We start from the raw sequence: 19876 nt of genomic DNA on the forward strand, positions 1-19876 counted from the left end.
CAATGAAAGGTTAATATAAATTAAAAGTAAGTCTAAAGGCATTCTTTTTAAGTACTTACTGCATATCTAAATTCCCAGATCCCTGCTTGCTTCTCTGAGATATGGGGCTGGCAGCCTACAGCAGTGTGAAGCCTACAGTGACATCACTGAAATCTCTCTGTCCTTCCTGTAGGTGCCAGCGGCAACCTTCCTATTCTCTGAGCATGTGTGTAACTTGATCCTGTCTGCTGTTCTGAGCTACACATGCCCACCAGCCAATCAGAAGCGGATCTGCCAGAGGGGAGGGGGGGAGGGAATGAAACACATGGGCAGTATGAAGCAAGGAGGGAAAGGAAGGGAGAATACCTTTTTAGAGATGGTGTGACTGAGTAAATATTTGATTAGGTGAGCCAAAAGTGTGGCGTTTTTACTAAACAATAGGAGGACTATTGGGCAGTATGCTTTTTAAATTTTGACTTGCATTCGCCCTTAAGCAAATATTCAAAATAATGATAAACAACAACTATTCACAATGTCAATATTTTAATAGCATAAAAAAAGTTGACCCATGCATCTCAGATAAAGTGCCAACTTTATAAAAATATTTGCTTTCATTTACATTCATATGGTTTTAAAAAAGTGTCCTTACAGAGCACAATAGTTAGCTATATATTTGCAGTGTTCATGAAGAGCATATTTAACATTTTAGTTTCAGTAATATACTTTGGTAGTGCGCCTTCTATAAGAAGGAAATTCAAAATTAATTCGGCTCGTACTCTTTGGAAACCTTTGTGCCTCCCAAAAATAAACCCACTTACAGTATTTCACGCATACAGCAGCCATAAATAAACACATAGCCAAGGCTGGAATTAGAAATATAGTGAAGTTACATGTTATGCCAGATATAGTGGAATCATTTTGAAAGTGAAGGTAAAGGAGACATATGACACACACACACACACTCTCTCTCTCACTCTCTCTCTCTCTCTCTCTCTCTCTCATCAGCTGGAATTACTTTTTTTCATACAAAAATGTAAATACAACTCCTTGGAAAAAGGTGACATTTTGTTCACCAAATACCCATTAATACTAAGAGTTACTTTTTATTTGTATGAATAGAGCAAATCTAACAAAGAGATGCATTTCCCAGCATTCAGACCTGCTGCAGGTGTTAGATACTGGGAGTTGCAGTTCTTGGCAACTGGGTAGGGGGGGCAGTGCCCTGCATTTTGGTATTGCTTCTCTATATTTCTCTATAATCCAAGATTTTACTCCACAGATTGCCAGAACACTAATATTAATTTTTATCACCACATTCCAGTTCTCCCCATGCTCTTTACACAAGTTTTTGTATCAGTAGGGGTAAACATTACAGCATTCACATTTTAAATGTTAAGATTCATTTGCAACCATTTTTTACGCCAAGCCATAAGCAGCACACCCATCATATTGTAGATTCATTGTCAAATATTTTAGCCTTGAGTGACTGTAGGTTATGCTGGATAAAATTTTCAGTAACAAAAGTGTCTGAATACCGTGAATCTTTCCTACTTGGTCTGTTGCGTTTTTTAATTGAATTCTGAATAGTTTCCGATGTAAAGTAGTAAACAATAGGGTCAAAGCAACAGTTGGACACAGCTATGCATAATGTGATGGGGTACATAGTCCTTACTGCTGCCTTTACTGAGCAGTTGCTGAAAGATTGAGTCCTCATGAGTGAATAGAGCACCAGGTTTATATTATATGGAATGAAGCAAAAACAAAAGATCATCAAGTGAACGACAATCATCTTCAACACCTTCTTTTTGTTCAATTTGCTCCTGCTTAAAGTGATCGGCCTTTTCAGAGTCTTTAAAACCATTGTTGAACAGAACACGTTGAGAATGAGGGGTATAAAGAACCCCACTATTTCAATGAAGATAACAATCTTAGATAAGTATGTTTTCCATGTGTCGCTGGAGAAGTTCTCAAAGCAGGTTTCTGTATTATTGCTTGTGCTTGTATTAGTAGAACGAAAGAAACTTGCTGGTGCACTCCCTGCTATCACAGTGAGCCACACTGCCAGACATACAATTTTTGCATTTTTTTTCGTCCTGATAGTTCTTGACTGAAAAGGGTAGACAATGGCCAAAAACCGATCGACACTAATGCAAGTCAGAAACAGGATGCTTCCATACATATTTGTATAAAACAGAGTGACGGATATCTTGCACAGTATATCTCCAAAAGGCCAGTTTCTAGCCACAAAGTAGAAAATCCTGAATGGCAGCGTGAATACAAACAGAAGGTCCGATATTGCCAAATTTATCATGTATGTTGTTGTCTCATTCCGCACCTTTAAGGTGCAGCCAAAGATATATAAGGCAACACAGTTTGCTATCAGTCCAAGTACAAACACCATGCTAAACATGCACCCATACAGGGTGTATTTAAAATTGTCATCAACGATGCAATCTGAGCTATTGTTGCTTACCATTATAGCAGAGTTCCTGTTAAGCTGAGGAAGTTTACAGGGTTTTCTTGTTTGTATTTAGGGTTGAGTCGGGAATCAGAAATCCTTTGTAGAATTCATGTGCCTTTCTGCAGACTCTAAAGTACTTCCCTTTGTCCTTCAGAGGTGTGAGGTGGAACAGGGATCTTTCTGAGAGCTTGGCACATCACTTGCAAGGCATTCCTTTCTGTCCTTTTTTTCCCAGTGAGGTTAACAGCACGTTGCAAATGTACAGCAATAAACGTCTGCTCCCATGCAGACAGCACTTTTATTGCTTCCTCAAAATCCACCGTTGTAAGGCATGGTTGTTGCTAAATTGAAAGTAATCCACCTTTTATCCAGCAAAGCAACAAAGCAGCGTTACCACATTTACCTTGTCTGGAAAGAATAAGCTGCTAGAATCTTGCATTCTTAGTCGGTATGCAGCATGTAAGCATGTGTAATAACTCCTGGGCAATCCAGATAATCAAGTTTTCTCCTTGCCAGCACAGCTTTAGTTGGATTTCTGTTGGTGGGTCAGGAAATTGTGTCCTTTGTTACAAATATAAATCCAAGGAGTGATCTCTCTTTCTTTCTGTCCCTTCTGAAGCAACAGACTCCTCTGGTTCCAGAAGTGCGTGCCTCTGTGTGCTTTCACACACACACACACAAACACTGTAATTGAACAACACAGGAAGAGGCTGTCCTTCAACAAAGAATAGACTCAGCCCAGTGTGTTGGCTTGCTGTGCCTTCAATCTGATAAAGTCTCCTGGGAATATACCTTGGAGGCTTGCAAATGACCTACAGAAGATAAAGTTAAAAACAATTTACTCTCTTAAGTTCCACACTGCATTCAGTTTGTTCAATATCCAGCTTAATATCAGCATTTTGCCAAATCAACTGCCCTTATCAAGTGAAATTGCATTATTTTAATATATGTTATTAGGATATTGAAGGTTAATGCAAGTTTATTAACAAGAGAGCATATAACGGTGGCTGTCTGTGAGAAGGAATATTTTGTCAAAGGTTCTCAAAGATATAATAAAATATTTTACAGCTACTGTTTCTTGGCCATTTTCAAATGTAGCAGCATGTTATCTTTGTGTGCACAGAATGTCCCCCAATCATCTTCTTTTAGCAGAACTTTCTTAAGATTGTAAGCTCTTTTGGGCAGGGCTCTTTTCACTTCTTGTATCTGTTTTTGATTGCTTTATATGCTACTCTGTATGTCAAATGTATGAAACCCACTTATTGTACAGCGCTGCGGAATAAGTTGGTGCTTTATAAATAAATTAATAATAATGATCACTATTTTTTTTTTAAATATTTTTTTTTTTTATGTATATATATATATATATATATATATATATATATATATATATATATATATATATATATATATAGAATCCGATGGTTAGGTACCGCTCACACAGGACTTAGAATTCATTTTTGGTACTTTATTAAAGTGAAGTGAAAAGTGATGTTTCGGCTGCAACGCCAGCCTTTGTCATACATACATATATGTATGTAAAATATATAGGAACTGTTGCATTTTTTAGGTGTTTAAAATAAAGCAGCAGGACAGCACCCCTAATGGTTAGGTCGGGCAGCAGAGAAAGTTTTGTCTACTGAGAAATTTACGTATTCATGTATATAGCTGAAATTTAGCTATAGCAAACAGCTAGATACATAATTAAAGCTATGCTACTTTACTGTCTGATGGGAGTATTTTCTTTTCAGCTATGCTGTTTTGAAATAGAGAAAAAAAGCAGCAGACATACCATCCTGACAAGATAAGATCCACACTGACCCCAGTGTCCTTCCTGAGTAACAGTCCACTTATCACCTGGCTTGAAAGCAGCTGGGTCATGTATTGAAGCACAAATCTAGGGCCATGATTTATACAACAGCTTTCTTTTAACATGAAATATGTCTGTGATTTGACAACTATTTGCTGTGATAATATACTTGACTAAGTAAGCTTTTAATAGGAAAAACCACATTGCCACATGTTTTACAGCTTACAAACTGCAGCCAGGTTCTTTGTCCTGTCTTGAGAGACCGAATTGTATTTAGCTGCAGATGGGTTAGTGGCTCTTAAACTTCAGGAACAAAGCTGTATTTAAGTGTGCGTTTTAAACCTTGATTTCATGAAAAAGTATCCTTTTACCAATTAATTATTTTGTTTTTCTGTTAAACTCCTTAAGGCTCTTGTTTTCCTTTTTCAATAGCACATCCAAAAGTTGTATATGTCAGCAAAACCACAGTAGAAATGTTTTGTCAGTTTTAATACAAACCATGACATTTGTTTACAAAGAAGTAGACACTTACGTAAACTGTCTGAATTTAGAGATACAACTGCAAAAACTGACAAAACTGTGCTAGGGAGGACATGGGGAACATTTATGAACACAGGCTACTAATATTTTGAAGTGGGAAATCAAAATGATGGGGAATGCACCCTTTACTTGAACATTCTGCCTGATTTGCGGTGGAGTTTGGCTTCTGCCAACTGCAAAGCGCTTGCATTTGACAGAAAATACCTGAGACGCCAATGGAGTAAATTTTCAGCAAATGGAAAAGCAAACTACTAATGGTCTTTTGGGGGAATGAAAAAAAGAGAGTAACAGATACAAAATAGGTGCAACCCAAAAAAACAGTTGATAAATGTTTTAGGAGCATGTAGCGACGACCACCAGTGGGAAAAAAAGATTAAATGTTTTGCTAATATTGCATGTGCAATACAATGCCATATGGAATAACAATAACATTAATAAACTGTAAAATGAACTTATATAATTGCAAAATTATTATTTTTTTATTATGCATTTTTTACATTTGCTATTTTTTATTGTTTACTTCTGACTTTAAAAGCTGAGCTATGTTCTGTGGGGAAATCTGGTCACTAATAGAGTAGAAATGTGAGGTAGCGTCTTGTATGATCTGCAGGGAATTCCCAGCATTACAGCTGGGTTACATCTTGAGTCATTGCTCTGTAGCATGTCAGAACTCCTCTATTGTCTGTCAGTGAGACAATAAAATGGGTTTTTTCACTAACCCTTTTTTTTGGACATTACGGAGAATCCTTAAATAGTTGTATAAGTATAATTATGCTTTACCATTTACAAAAGTCTGACACCATGACACTTACAATCTAATTATCCTGCCACAAGCATAGATACAAGTGATATATATGTAGTATTTCTAGAGAGGAAGTGTCTGTGTGCCAGTTTCATAGAAGCTCTTTTCACACCTTGATTTCATCATAGAGATTTGGTTTTGTTTTAGTTTGATCAACAATGGGGGAAAATTGTCCCTGTATATAATGAGAGGTTATATGCACATTATCTTACTAGAAAGATTTAATATTTTGTCATATGTTAAATACAAGTTATTGCTACAGTTTATTCTGCACCAAAATCTGTATCTATACATAATGGTACTCAGATCCGATTTTTATTCTATTATTAAATCATCATACTCAGAATGTGAACAGTCACCAAAATGTCACTGGCTGGCTGCAACTTCTTTGTGGCAGGTCTATACTGGGTGTCAAAATAGGCCATGGCATTTCAAGTACACAAGGGCCCATACCCCATTAGCCCACTAAACTGTCACTATCTATGGGATTTTACAGCAGCTCCTATGGCATTTGCCAGAATCCACAGGTGGCTACTGCTGGGACTTTACACAATTCTGTATTATTTTGGCCTATCGCAATTTTTGAAGCTACAAAATCAAACTGCCCTCCATTTTTGAGTAAATATGAAACCTAATTGATCGGATTTATTGGATATCCTAATGTTTGATCACTGTGTGGGTTGCCAAGTATGTGTAAAGAAGCTGATTGCATAAGATTTTGTAACCACTGGAAACAAGATTTAGTCTATTATATTTTAATAAGAAGCACCGGCTTAAAATATCTAAATTTAGGGTTTCTGATTAGTCCTATAAAAGATTAAGGCCAAAGGGCTCCATAGACTTCTTTAAAATAATTTTAGTAATGCCAAGTTGGTAAGCATCAGATTTAAAACTTGGGCAACTACTGAACTTAAAATGGACAAACTACTAAAATAAAGTATATTATTTATTTCTGCAAAGTGTAAGCCTGACAGCGGTTAATATATACCAGAATTGTACACTGCTTCCCAAGGTGTGAAGTTTATCTGTGAAAGAGTACATTATATTCTGCTTTAAGTGCAGCTCATTGTAAAGGGAACTGCTATACATACATGATGCTAAGTAAAGAAAGTTTAGCTAACCGCACAACTTGGTGTATTTTGGTCACATGGAAGTCTCACCCAACTGTATGAGATATTTGACTCAAGTATTTCTATTTTCAGTACATGGGAGTTTATCTTGATCTACATCCAGGCTGCTGATCTAATGTGTCTAAGCCAGATATTTTGTTTGGTTTGCACAGAAATGTGTAGGGCCATTAGACACATACTAATCTGCTGTTTTACATGAGTCCTAAGCAGAGGTCAAAATAAAATGGTGTGAAGACCTGAAATAAATTTCTGGGGCTATAGAACAGCCCTTTTATCTTTGGAAACACCTATGTATCCTTAAATATCTTTCACTTGAACATTTATTACATATTTATTTCAACTGTAAATTTGAAATTACATTTTTGATACAATTTAACTACACAGCTCTTGTTTTTGTTTGCATATGTAACTAATTTGTATTAATCAATACACTACGTTGTGGCACTTTGTAGAAATTGTTATTATGTTTGATTTCTGCCTTATTCAAAGTATAGCTAGTGAAATCCATAAAAGCAAATACATCCATTCACTGTGGGGACACTGTAGTTAATGCAGTTTCCACACATACTAATAAGTACAAATGGGTTGATAAATAAAGATGCATAAAAAAAACTTGCCTTTATGATTTCATGAAAATATACAGGACACAAGTATGGAATGCGTGTGTATATGTTCCTTTAAATGTGAACCTGTTTTTTTTTTGTTTTTTTAACCACTAGTCTGTTGGATTAATCTGATACACAATTGGTTAATGGTGTTATTGGACAGTAGAAACTGTATTCTTTCCACCCGTGTTTCTAACATCTAGTTTAGCACCTAGTTTATAGTTTGAACTTTACCTTCAGCAAACATGGAATTCTAAAACTAAATGGATTACAATCCATGGGTGATTTGCACCTATACACCATGTAATCACCTAGGTCCAAAAACTAGGAAATTGCTTTCAAAACATGTTAATGTAAGAAAAATACATAAGAATAGAGGATACAATGATTTGTTTACAGGTGATTTGAGTGGTAATCCAGTTCATTATTTCTATGCACATGAGTATGTATTGTATGTAAGAGAGCATTGTGCCACTTCCTTTGTGCCAGGTAGCCTTTCAGTAGCTGGAAATAAATATTTTGCATAGCCCATAGAAGAGATTCTTTTCTTTGGAGGAAATGCTTTGTAAAACCTTTTTAGGTTCTAGTATATTGTTAACATAGTTGGTACAATATAAAGTTAGACTCCTTTTGGAAACCTGGAAATTAGAGAGGGCATTGTAAGTAAATACTGTAAAAAGGGACCTGATACAGACCAGGTGTGGGTTTTACAAATAATATATTATTTGTGTATGTTCTCTAGTAAAGGCACTGTCATATGTGAGAAGAGCTCACTTCCATTGCCATGGTAAAGGCAAGACATTCTACCATCTGTTTTAAGTAGCAGCATTTGGAGCTTATTTTCATTTAAGTTGGTGTATTTCATTTCACTTTGTATCAGGATACTCCTGTACATATCACTAAATATCTAGTAGAAAAACCTGTGCTTGAAGGGAGGGTTTGTAAACACAGGTATAGGATCTGTTATTGAGAAATCCATTATCCAGAAGCTCTGAATTGCAGGAAGGCCATCTCCCAATTGACTCAAATAATCAAATAAATAATCAAATAATTCCCATTTCATCCTTGTGTCCTAGGATCAAGCACCTTGTACTTGATCCTAATTTAGATGTAATTAATCCTTGGAGGCAAAACAGTCCTCTGGGTTTTTTAATGTTTAACTGATTTTTAGAAGAATTAAGCTGTGATCATCCAAATTACAAAAAAGTTTAACTCAAAAACATTAGATCTCGATCATTCCAGATAACAGGCCCCATACTTGGGACTACTTCCAATGTAGTTATGAAGTGACTGCAGGCAAAGATTAGTGTTAGATTGTGTGTAGATTTTTTTTATGTTGAAAATGTTGCTTTTACTAGTAGCCCATTGTGTCTTTATCCTTAGACATGGGCTTTTTGAATGTCACGGTTCTGCCCCTCAGTGCCCATTGTGCCATTGTCATTAATGCTGCACTGACACATTTCCTATATCCATGATTACCTATTATCTGTGTGAACTTTGAACTGGCACATGTAGCAGATTGTTATACAACCAAATAATGGATTTCACAAACAGACTTCATTTCATTCACTTTTTCACTGTTGACATTTTAATTTAACAGAACAAATGGAAATGCTAGTGTTAGTGACTTGTGCTAATCATTTTCAGGGAATATTTCTAGAGACATTAAGAGATCATATTCCTGTCATTATTGTATATTTCTCCTATAAACATTGTTCATGAAATACCTACCTGTTTGGTAGGTAATGCTTGTTTTATATACCATGAATATGCTAAGCCTGTGTTTGTACAAACATTTCTATCCTTTTTCATTGTGTGGCAAAGGATACACAAACATTTTCTCAGTGCTGAATGCATTTTAGTGCAAATTATTTTTATCTGAAATCGACCAGAAGAATGAATTTCCTTTCTTCTGGCACAATTCAGGAGGAGCCAACTATTAAAAGGCAAATGTTGATCTCAATACTCTTGCATTTTTAATAGAACTGCTAGTCTGTACTAGTTCTGGGACAAGGGTTTATGCTTGCTATACATATAAACGTTTTTTACTACTTGGCTAGTAGGGTTTGTCTCACTTGTTATTCTGGTTTATATGCCCTCATTTTAATTGGGTAATATACACTTACATTCTGAAATATAATTTAAGGTATTTCTAAAGGATCTTCCTGTGTTATTCATTTTGCCCCAACCCGCAATAACCACCCACCATCTCACCTCACTCATATCTCCTGTTTTTTCTACCTTATTCACCAGTGAAACAATTACCATACTGCTGCTATTGGTGCTGTAAAATAAAGAGCACCAACTGAACTGTGCTATATACAAACCAATTTGCTTTATATATGTTGTGCTAGAAAACAACTACGGTAATTTCTGCCAAAACTAAACGAGAAGCACTTTTATATGGATATGATGCATCAGCCTGCAGGTCCGTCTGACAGTAAGTCAGATAAATGCAGTATGGCCACTGAGATGCATAGCCAAATTCCATATGTGTTGGCCATGTGTAATTGGTTTTAGAGGAGTATAGTTTCCTAGAGAAGGCATTTTAACTTATACAGAAGAAGTTGAATATGTCTTGCTTTCTTTTTGTTGCAGTTAGCAGCTCTCTTTTCTTGAATGCTATACTAATTTGCATCAGTTTGGTTAGAGCCCTGCCCTCTCACTTGTTGATTATGCACACCAAGCTCAAAAGATAGAACAAAAGGCACTGTCACCTCAGCGAAACTCCTAAGCTATCCCACGTGAAAGGACCCCACCTTAGCTTTTGTTTCTCATTTCTGATAAATATTTATGGTTTAAATCAAGGGACACTATACTGACTAGAAAGCAAAGGCCAATACACATGGATCTTCTTGCTGAGTAAAATATAGGTTTCCTCACGTCTGACAGACGGTCAGTTGATTATATATTGCTCAGTAAATCCAAACAAGCATTCCTTTAATTAGAAAATGGAATGCAATTTTTTTGTATGAGACTAAAGTAGTTTTACATTTATAAATGCCAGCCTAAATGTGTGAGATTTAACAAATGTGGTGTTATTATTTTGCAAATAAATCGGTTTACTATCCATTCCTCATTTATATATATGTTGTTTACATATGGCCGACACATTTAAGCAGAGCTTTACAGAAAATGGGCTCATTCACATCTTATGCATCTCAGGAACCTTGTTTTTACATTTATTATGAAATTTTCACGATGAGAAGCATTTATAGAATTGGCCTTTTTCTAAATCATAAAACTCAGGTGGCCATACAATGTGAGATTTCCTTTTTTTGGAGAGGTTACCAGATGAGCAGATCTTAACCTGATTTATACAAGCTGGACTAAATTGGGCTGATCCGATTGGATCATATAACAGGGCCTGTGGCAGTGCTGGGTCATCCGCTATTTGTGCCCAAGACACAACCAACCCATGCTCAATGCCAATTGCAGCTGCTCCATCATCCTGTGCACACTACTCCCATACCTTCCAACATTTGAAAAATGTAAAGAGGGACAAAAAGAAATGCACGTATCGCAGCAATTTTTTTTACCACACTGCCCATACAAAATTTACCAGGTTATGTCAAGTTAGAACACATTTTGGGGGGGTTTGGAGTCTTGTTTTATGTGTTATTACAGTTTTGCTTATAAAGGTGAAATTACTTGGGGTCAACCCCAAAAATATTTTTTGCCTAATAAAAGAAAACATAATTCTAAGCAACTTTCCAATGTGAATTTATTTAAAAACGTTTAGTGCTCTAAAAATTATTTGTAAATGTAATTGCTATTGAAAGCAGCATTTCCTGCTTGTTATTTTTTAAAGAATGTTGCAAAGGTCAGTCTCCTCCAGCAAGGCATGTCTGTCAGTCTGCTGCCTGTGTTACATTGGTTCAACAGTCAGAGCCACCAGAGAATATAAAAGAACAGACAAACTCTACTTCTAATAGCAATTATATATACATGTGTGGAACCTGTTATCCAGAATGCTCGGGACCTGGGGTTCTTTCTGTAATTTGGATCTCCATAACTTAAATCTGCTAAAAATCATTTAAATATTGAATAAACCCAATAGGATTGTTTTGCCTCCAATAAGGATTAATTATATCTTAGTTGGGATCAAGTACAAGGTTCTGTTTTATCATTACAGAGAAAAAGGAATTTTTAAAAAAAAATTAGAATTATTTGCTTACAATGGGAGATGGCCTTTTTGTAATTTGGAACTTTCTGGATAAGGGATCCCGTACCTGTACAAAAACCATTGCAACTTTGTAATGCATGTATATTGCGAAATTGCTTTGAATTTGTTTTATTTATTAGGCAAATAATTATATTTTGGGTTGACTTGTCCTTTAAGCTGTAAGTCTCCGTTCCCGCGTTTGTCTTGTTAGTTACATTTCTGTCTAAGTGCAGGGGTTGAGTATTCTAGGCTCTCTGCCTGAAGCCCACTTATCGAGAAACTTGGTATCTTTTTTTTGCGATTTTTCAATAAGAATCTGGAATAAAAATTCGGGATAGCCCCACCTCGCACAGTTGCCCCTGAGGCACTTGACTCTCCCCAAGTTCCAGCACTGACCTACAGAGACCTGTCAAACGAGGGCAGCATCTATGCCAATGGATGTGGTTCTTATCAGAAAGGATTTTCAAATCTGGCAGATTTGATATTTTACCAATTTTGAACCCATACACTGGCCAGTAAGCTATGGCCAGCTTGACTCTGTCTCCTTTACTCTGATTTGGTGCTCTGACGTATTGCACATTAGCAGTTTACACACATGGTAGTTACATGCACAACTAAACATGTAAAGTTTCAGTGTTTAAAACCATCCAAAGTATATATAATGTACAAACACCGGTAGTATATTTTATCCTGTACCTATTGTACACTTCTTTGTATTTTTGTTCTTTGGGAATTCACAACTTTTAACACTATAGACATACTGGAATTTTAAGGGGGTTTCTAAAAAAAGGGAAGAAAAAAAAACTTCCCCCCCACCTACCCAGGAATGGGCACACAGTTTGCCCCATTTAGCTGCTTTTCAATATTAAGGAAACTATGTCTCTGTGCAAAGTAAATGTAGTGTTGTTGGATTCCTGGCAAACCCAGTGAAGTTTTCCTTTAACACTCTGCCGCCTAAAATGAGTTTAGTGTATTCTGTGGTTTCATGCTGCATGTGTCATTGTAAATAGAGACAGAAATTCTCAGTAGTGAGGACCTGGTTGTTATTTTTGATATGCATCCTGTTTGCCATGTTCACCAAAATATATTAGAAGAAAAAATAATGAATGAATAGGACTGCACATTCTTTATATTTTCTTTGAAAAAGGGGCTGCTTTACAATTTAGAGTCTATACAGCCAGTCTAGTTTCATTGTATCTTTTGCCTGAAAATCCAGCCAGTTCTTCCATAACAGAAGTCTTTCACATGTATATTTTACTCTGGGCAGAGGAACTGCAGGTTTCAGTTAAATCCTCCCATAATGCTTTCAGGTGGATTTTCTATTTCTAATATTGACCATTCTAGAAAGTTATAGGATAAATAAGACTCTTGTCATACACCTCCGTTGGGATGTACTACCCTAATTGTATTTATTTTTTTTATACTAACTTGCATATACAGTTATCAATAGGACTTTCAGTGCAGTACAAGTATTCTAGTATTAGTACAGTATAACAGTCTTTCAGACACCCGAGTGTACTACATTTGGGCAGCTGTATGCTTCTATACCAGCCTATTGGATTCCCAGGGATTTTAATACAGTTGAAAGGTGGTGTTATTTTGGGGGGGAATTGCTCAGCATATTGAGAATAGAGCATATGCCATAGAGTGCCACTAGGCACTGAAAGATCATATCTGATCCCTTTCACAAAAAAAAAGTTTTTCTTTCTAATCAAACAAATGTGACAAATAGTATTTATTATGTTAATTTTTCAATAACCGTCTTCAAACTTTATAAGCATTAATACAATATTGTATTGTATTAGTTAGGCATTATTGTGTCTGATTTTCCCATAAGGCTGTAAACATAGGTGTTAATTAAAGATTATTTTTACACTTTGGAATTATTTTAACCAGGTAAACATTTAACATCCCATGGAGAGATTTATCCAAATAAACCCTAAAGATAGAAAAATGCAAACAAAACCCAAAGAAAGACAAAGTTGTAAACGCCAAAGAAAATAACTAGTTGAAAGCAATGGAGAGGTTTAAAGTACTGTTTAAAAATGCTATCTTGGCTGACCATATCGCTAACTGAGCCGTGTAGTTAATTATTTATAAGGTTTTGTATAGATACTACATTTTCCTTTAAAAGGCACATGATTATTGACAGAAAGGGCCTGCACCTGAGTATTAAGTATGCAAGTTAACTCATCCACACACCATCTGTAGTGCTAATACTATCTGCTATGTTCCAGCTTTTAGGTAATTTCCAGTTACTATTCAATATTCCAGAAAACAAATACAAATATAAGAAAAGTTATCTGTGCTGTTCATTGCCTTTGTCAGCAAGCCCAGGTCCTTTTACAGTTGGCTCAAGGTCGAGTAATGGTAATGTAGGTTGAGTAATGGCTCTTCTTGCTCTTGTTGCAGATGCCTTTTTCTGCCCTTTCTATGCCTATTGTCTGCACAGGCCAGTGCCAGGGGGCAGTGGGTTGCACTCTGTGCCCCTGGTCTTGGAATAAAACATTCTGTTTTCTGGCTGCTGTAACTAATTGATTGGCTTTTTAATGGAAGAGCAGATTGTGTATATGCTTGTACTATCCTTGTAAAATGGGGGTTTGACCACTTCCATCCTTCCTAGTATAGGCTTTGCAAGTACTCTCTGAAGCCCCAAAAAAACAAACACATGTTTAGATTTTCTCTTAAATTTTTAAGCTATGTGTTCCACCATATTTTGCTCCACCATTCTAAATAGGTTGATAGCTCTTTACAGAACTATTTATGTTCCAGCGCTTTGTTCAGGTAAAGGTCCTCCGTAAACAACTTGCTTTAAAGAATCTAAAGGGATGTGCTGGCATACATTCCATAATATGAAATTATTTATTAGTTGCCCTTAAAGTAAATGAAAAATGCAAAAATATCAATATGAAGAAATTATTTTGCATTTTTTCCACTTTATCTAAATAGAGAGCCCTAATAGCCCTAATAGAGCTTATTTTTTGAACAGCTATGGGATTTATTATCATCATTGATTCATCCTAAAATCTTTACATTATTTCCTGCCCCAGTGGAGCTTACAATCAATGCCCTGTTTTATTAGGAACCAGTTGACCTTCCTGTATATTTTTGGAGTGTGGGAGAAATTGAAGCACAGTGTGCCTGGGGGAAACCCACATACTTGGTGGGAAACCCAATGGATCCCAACAGATAAGGGATTACTGTATGTTTATTTAGAAACTGATTTTTCCAAAATGATAGAATATATAGTTTTAAATAATTTTCCAGTAGTTATTCATTAAACATTTTCAGTGGCTTTAAAGGTATTTGTAAAAGTGTTAGCCCTTTTGTTCTCTGTGTCTGACTTAAAACAACGGGATGATCCTTTGGTTTGCTGAAAGTAAAACTCATTACTAGTGATGATCTGGCTTAATCTTGGGAAAGAGGGCACTTTCCTTCAGTTAAGCCAGATTACCACAAGTTATGTGTTTTACTTGTGGCCATGTGAATGTTCGTCAAGGAGAAGTCACTTTCAGCTATTACAGGTATAGGATCCCTTATCCGTAAACCGGTTATCCAGAAAGTTCCGAATTACGGAAAGGCCATCTCCCATAGACTCCATTATAAGCAAATAATTTGAATTTTTAAAAATGATTTAGTTTTTCTCTGTAATAATAAAACAGAACCTTGTACTTGATCCCAACTAAGATATAATTAATCCTTATTGGAGGAGAAACAATCCTATTGGGTTTAAAGGATTTGTTTTAGTAGACTTAAGGTATGGAGATCCAAATTACGGAAAGATCCCTTATCCGGAAAGCCCCAGGTCCCGATCGTTCTTGATAATAGGTCCCGGTCATTCTGGATAATAGGTTCCCACACCTTGTGTCTCAACCCTTTCTCCTTGTAGATTGTAAGCTCTTTTGGGCAGGGCTCTCTTCACCTCTTGTATCGGTTACTGATTGCTTTATATGTTACTCTGTATGTCCAATGTATGTAACCCACTTATTGTACAGCGCTGTGGAATATGTTGGTGCTTTATAAATAAATGTTAATAATAATAATAATAATAATAGGTCCTATACCTGTACTCGCTTACCTTGCAGATATAAGGGCTCCTTTACAAATGTAACCACAAAGTGCAAAATCACATGTATGTAAAATGTTGCTTACAAAGGTGGGCCCTGCAATTTACATTTGCCTTATGCATGTATTACTAACAGGGTTTCCTTATTTTTTGTACAGTGACAACTTATTGCCAGAACTTTACAGCGATTGTACACCATTATCAGCCCCTGCATTCAGCTAGCTGCGTTTGCAGTGAAATGAGGATGTTTAAGATATCATTTATTACAATCATAGAACGGATTTGGACAAGTAGAGAGAGAGACTAGTGGGGCATGAGCCTAAGGGAGAAATCCTGTAACACATAAGCACATCATGGGGCTTGTATGAATTGTCATCTGCTGATTCTTTCATTAATACCCTTATAGGTCAACAAATGTATTATGAGCAAGACTTAGGGGCTTATTTATTATGCTGCGTAAAAAACAGCAAGAAAATTCGCCACAAATAGCCAGGCTTTACTGTGTAAAAAACGGCGTTAAATCAGCGTAATTTTTGTACGCGTTTTTTCTTCTGCTGGAACTTATGTAAAATAACGGCGTAAAATGTGGCATTTGGACGGCGTAATTTTTTTACGTGTTTTTTCTTCTGCTGGAAATAACGGCATAAAATCTGGCCTTCGGACAGCAATCTTCTCCGTTTACTTTACACAGTTTTTTACGTCGTTCAAGGAATTCATTTTACACAGCTTAATAAATATGCCCCTTAGAGACAATTGTGGAACATACTGTAGGCTTCTGCGCTGGTAAAACTGGTAAGTTTGCAACAGAAACGCTACTATAGTTTATATAAATGAGCTGCTGTGTCAACACGGGGGCAGCCATTGAAGCTGGGAAAAAGGAGAAAAGGCACAGGCACATAGCAGATAACAGATAAGCTTTGTAGAATATAATGGGGTTTTATCTGTTATCTGCTAAGTAACCTGTGCCTTTTCTCCTGTAAATGGCTGCCCCCGTGGCTACACAGAAGCTTTATTATATAAACTATAGTAGTCTTTCTGAGGAAAACACACCAGTTGCACCAGTACAGGGCAGCATTACATTATATAGTAATTACTTTTATACACTTTCATTTTTTGGTGTTACTGTCCCTTTAAGCATGGGTTCACATGGCAAACTCATTTAGCACCCTATATGCTTTGTGCAGGGCCGCCATCAGGGGGGCACAGGGGGTACGATCGTCCCGGGCCCGAGCTTTAAAGGGGGCCCGGCCACGCTAGAGTTTCCTTAGCTCGGGCCCCCTTTCCTCAAGCCCGGGCCCCGTCTTTAGTTTTATCCTCCTCTTTGTGCCGCGGCTCGCTGCCGCATCTTTGCTTTTATAAGGTTGCGCCCGTGCGTACTGACGTCACACGCAGGGCCGCAACCTTATAAAAGCACGGAAGTAGCAGAGAGCCGCGGCACAGAGAGGAGGACATCGCCGAGCTGGGTGGCAGGAAATGTTAGGTGCTTGGGGCCCTGGGGGTAAACTGAAGGTTACTTGGGGGCCCTGGGGGTAAGCTGAAGGATACTTGGGGGGCCCTGGGGGTAAGCTGAAGGATACTTGGGGGGGCCCTGGGGGTAAGCTGAAGGATACTTGGGGGGTTTTGGGGGTAAGCTGAAGAATACTTTGGGGCCCTGGGGGTAAGCTGAAGGATGCTGGGGGAAGCCGGAGGATGCTGGGGGGGGGGCCCTGGGGGAAGCCAGAGGATGCTGGGGGAAGCAGGAGGATGCTTTGAGGGGCCCTGGGGGAAGCAGGAGGATGCTGGGGGGAGCCAGAGGATGCTGGGGGTGCCCTGGGGGGAAGCCGGAGCATGCTTGGGGGGAGCAGGAGGATGCTTTGAGGGGCCTGGAGGGAAGCAGGAGGATGCTGGAGGATGCTGGGGGGGGGGGGGCAGGAGAATGCTTGGGTGGCCTTGGAAGAAACAGGAGGACGCTGGGGGGGAGACGAAGGATGCGGAAGGAAGCAGCAGAGGGCAGGCCATAGTATGAGTAATTTGGGGGGAGCACCAATGTTTTAGGGGGCCCTGGGCTGGCCAGCATTGATTTAGGGGGTACCTGCCCTGGCACCAATGTAAAACGTAACCCCTGGCCACCAATGTTTTAGGGGGGCCCTGGCTACCAATGTCTGTATGTCCTTTGTATTGATGGGAGGGGTCACTGGGGGAGGGGCCATTGGGAGTGTGGGAGGAGGGGGGGCCCAGAAAATCTTGTTGTGAGGGGCCCCGTGATTTCTGATGGCGGCCCTGGCTTTGTGTACCCTGAACTCTTTACTTAGTAAGGCAGTGCATTTCTCCATTGGTATCTATATACTGAAAGCCAACTGGTTTTCATCGGCTTCCAATGTGATCTTGTGCAGAGTATCAAAAACGTGACATGACGTCAACTGGCTGTTAAGTTATGAGCCTCAAGAAAGACGAAGAAGTGGGTAGAACTGCAGTGCATTTCGCTAGCATAATTACAGGGTAGGGTGGTTTAATCCAATTTTCATGTGTATATACAGATCTTCGGCTTAGAAAATTGTACATTATTTGGGAATATAGGGAATAAGTAAAGTAGTTAAATGGTCAGTTAGCAGGTTAATTAATATTTCTCTTTATTTTGTTTATGTTAAAGAATAGGAAGATTATTAGGAAGGCTAGTTCTGCCTAGACTTTTTGTCTGAAATACATGGGCTTCTAGAGAAATAATTGCTAACCAGGGAGACTTTTCTGCTGACAGCTAATTGTTGCAGATAAGAACTGACATGAAACAGCTTGCCTTCAAAACATTTCCTGCTACAGCCTTTCTTAATATTTGTGTGCCTAGAACTTTTTTTTATGTTAAAGCTTTGTTAGTTTAATTACCATACTGTCTTTACAAACTACATTAGTTCAAAAAAGGGCTTCCAGCAGGATTCATTTCCAGTACAAAAGAATCACTAAACTGAGCAACATTTATTTTACATAATCTAATTAAGCTTGTAATCCTATAGGGGAGATTTCTAAAATGTAAACGTTCTCCCTGAATTTTGCACATGGGATTTTTTATTCATCTTGGGTTATCATATATAATTTGAATGAAATATGTAGCAACTTGAACTTTTTGTCACAGGCAGATTTGGGGCCAATTGGCCACTTTTGCATACAGGGCTAAATCAGGTTGATCCCATAAATTTATTCACTGGGGCCTACGCAGGCCTGTCAGACAAGGACAGCATCAACCCACCAATGCTCTCCTTGTTTTTTTTTTTGTCAGATTGAAATCTTCCCAATTTTTCCACCTATAACAATCCAGTAAGCTGCTAATGCAGTTTGGAGGGACAGATTTGGCACCTTGTATTGGCCAATGTATGGCTACCTTACGTTCTGTAAGATTCATTTATATTAAAGTAACTTGAATTATTTGAAAAAAGTGCCAGTATAATTGGCTATGGTTATAAGTCTTTTGCTCATTGGGACTGATTAGCCCCTATATGTAACTGTGTAAGATTGATGTGTTTTTCATTGTGCCATAGGGGTAATGTAGCAAAAGCTGTATAGTTGTGTCTAGGTCTGATAATCAATAGAAATTAATCAGATGTCTTCTTTAATACAGTGGGCTATTGCATGCTACATGCTGATTTGTTACTAGAACTAAAGCAAACCCTACCCACAGGTAGTGAAGGCAGAAGGCCTAAGACTGACTTTGTATAAGATATTGACTAACTTGCATATAATTTCATTTTCAGCCTTCAGTTTTCCTAAATGTTGATTTAAAACATTATAACTGAACCTATATGCATGCCATTGTTGTCTGCACAGGAAGTATTTTCAGGAAGAACGGCATTTCACACAGAGCCCTAAAAAAGCATTGCGTAAAATATGTTCCTGCATTTACGAAAGAATATCTGGCATAAAGTTCGGTGTTATTGAATGCATTTAGATAAATACTCTGTTTTAGGAAAAAAAAAAAATATTATTTTTTTTAGTATATAATTTAATTAATATATATATATATATATATATATTTAATTATAATTCTATAATATATATTATTTACTTTATATATTTTTAGTTGCTAGTGCTGAGATGTTGTGTTTGTGTTGAACTAGGAAAGTGACATAGTTGGCATGTGATGACAGTATCCTATTAAGATTGTAAAATATGCAAACGTTGTTAATAAAAATAACAATTAAAGAATATATATAAAGTTTGCATATGTTTACAAGTTGTTTTCATAATCTTAATAGGATACTGTCATCACATGCCATCTATGCCAATTTAGAAGAGCACATTCTATGCTATGGCTCTTTACTTGAGAAATAGGGAAATGGTCTTTATTTAT

General features: G+C 37.4%; 2 protein-coding genes across 2 annotated transcripts in view; one reads left to right on the forward strand and one right to left on the reverse strand.

Annotated features, from left to right (window-relative positions):
* Window positions 1–19876, forward strand: part of rb1 (retinoblastoma 1) — a 95299-nt gene that overhangs the window by 56365 nt on the left and 19058 nt on the right. The gene's annotated exons all lie outside the window — the stretch shown is intronic.
* lpar6 (lysophosphatidic acid receptor 6) lies at window positions 506–3149 on the reverse strand. The gene has a single exon (XM_002935103.5). The coding sequence runs from the start codon at window positions 2453–2455 to the stop codon at window positions 1424–1426; it is 1032 nt and encodes a 343-aa protein (XP_002935149.1). The 5' UTR covers window positions 2456–3149; the 3' UTR covers window positions 506–1423.

The sequence above is a fragment of the Xenopus tropicalis genome, chromosome 2 (genome assembly GCF_000004195.4).
Source record: "Xenopus tropicalis strain Nigerian chromosome 2, UCB_Xtro_10.0, whole genome shotgun sequence".
In the NCBI taxonomy this organism is placed as follows: Eukaryota; Metazoa; Chordata; class Amphibia; order Anura; family Pipidae; genus Xenopus; species Xenopus tropicalis.

Coding starts and splice junctions, on each gene's coding strand:
- lpar6 (XM_002935103.5), bottom strand. CDS start 2,455: ATGGTAAGCAACAATAGCTCAGATTGCATCGTTGATGACAATTTTAAA.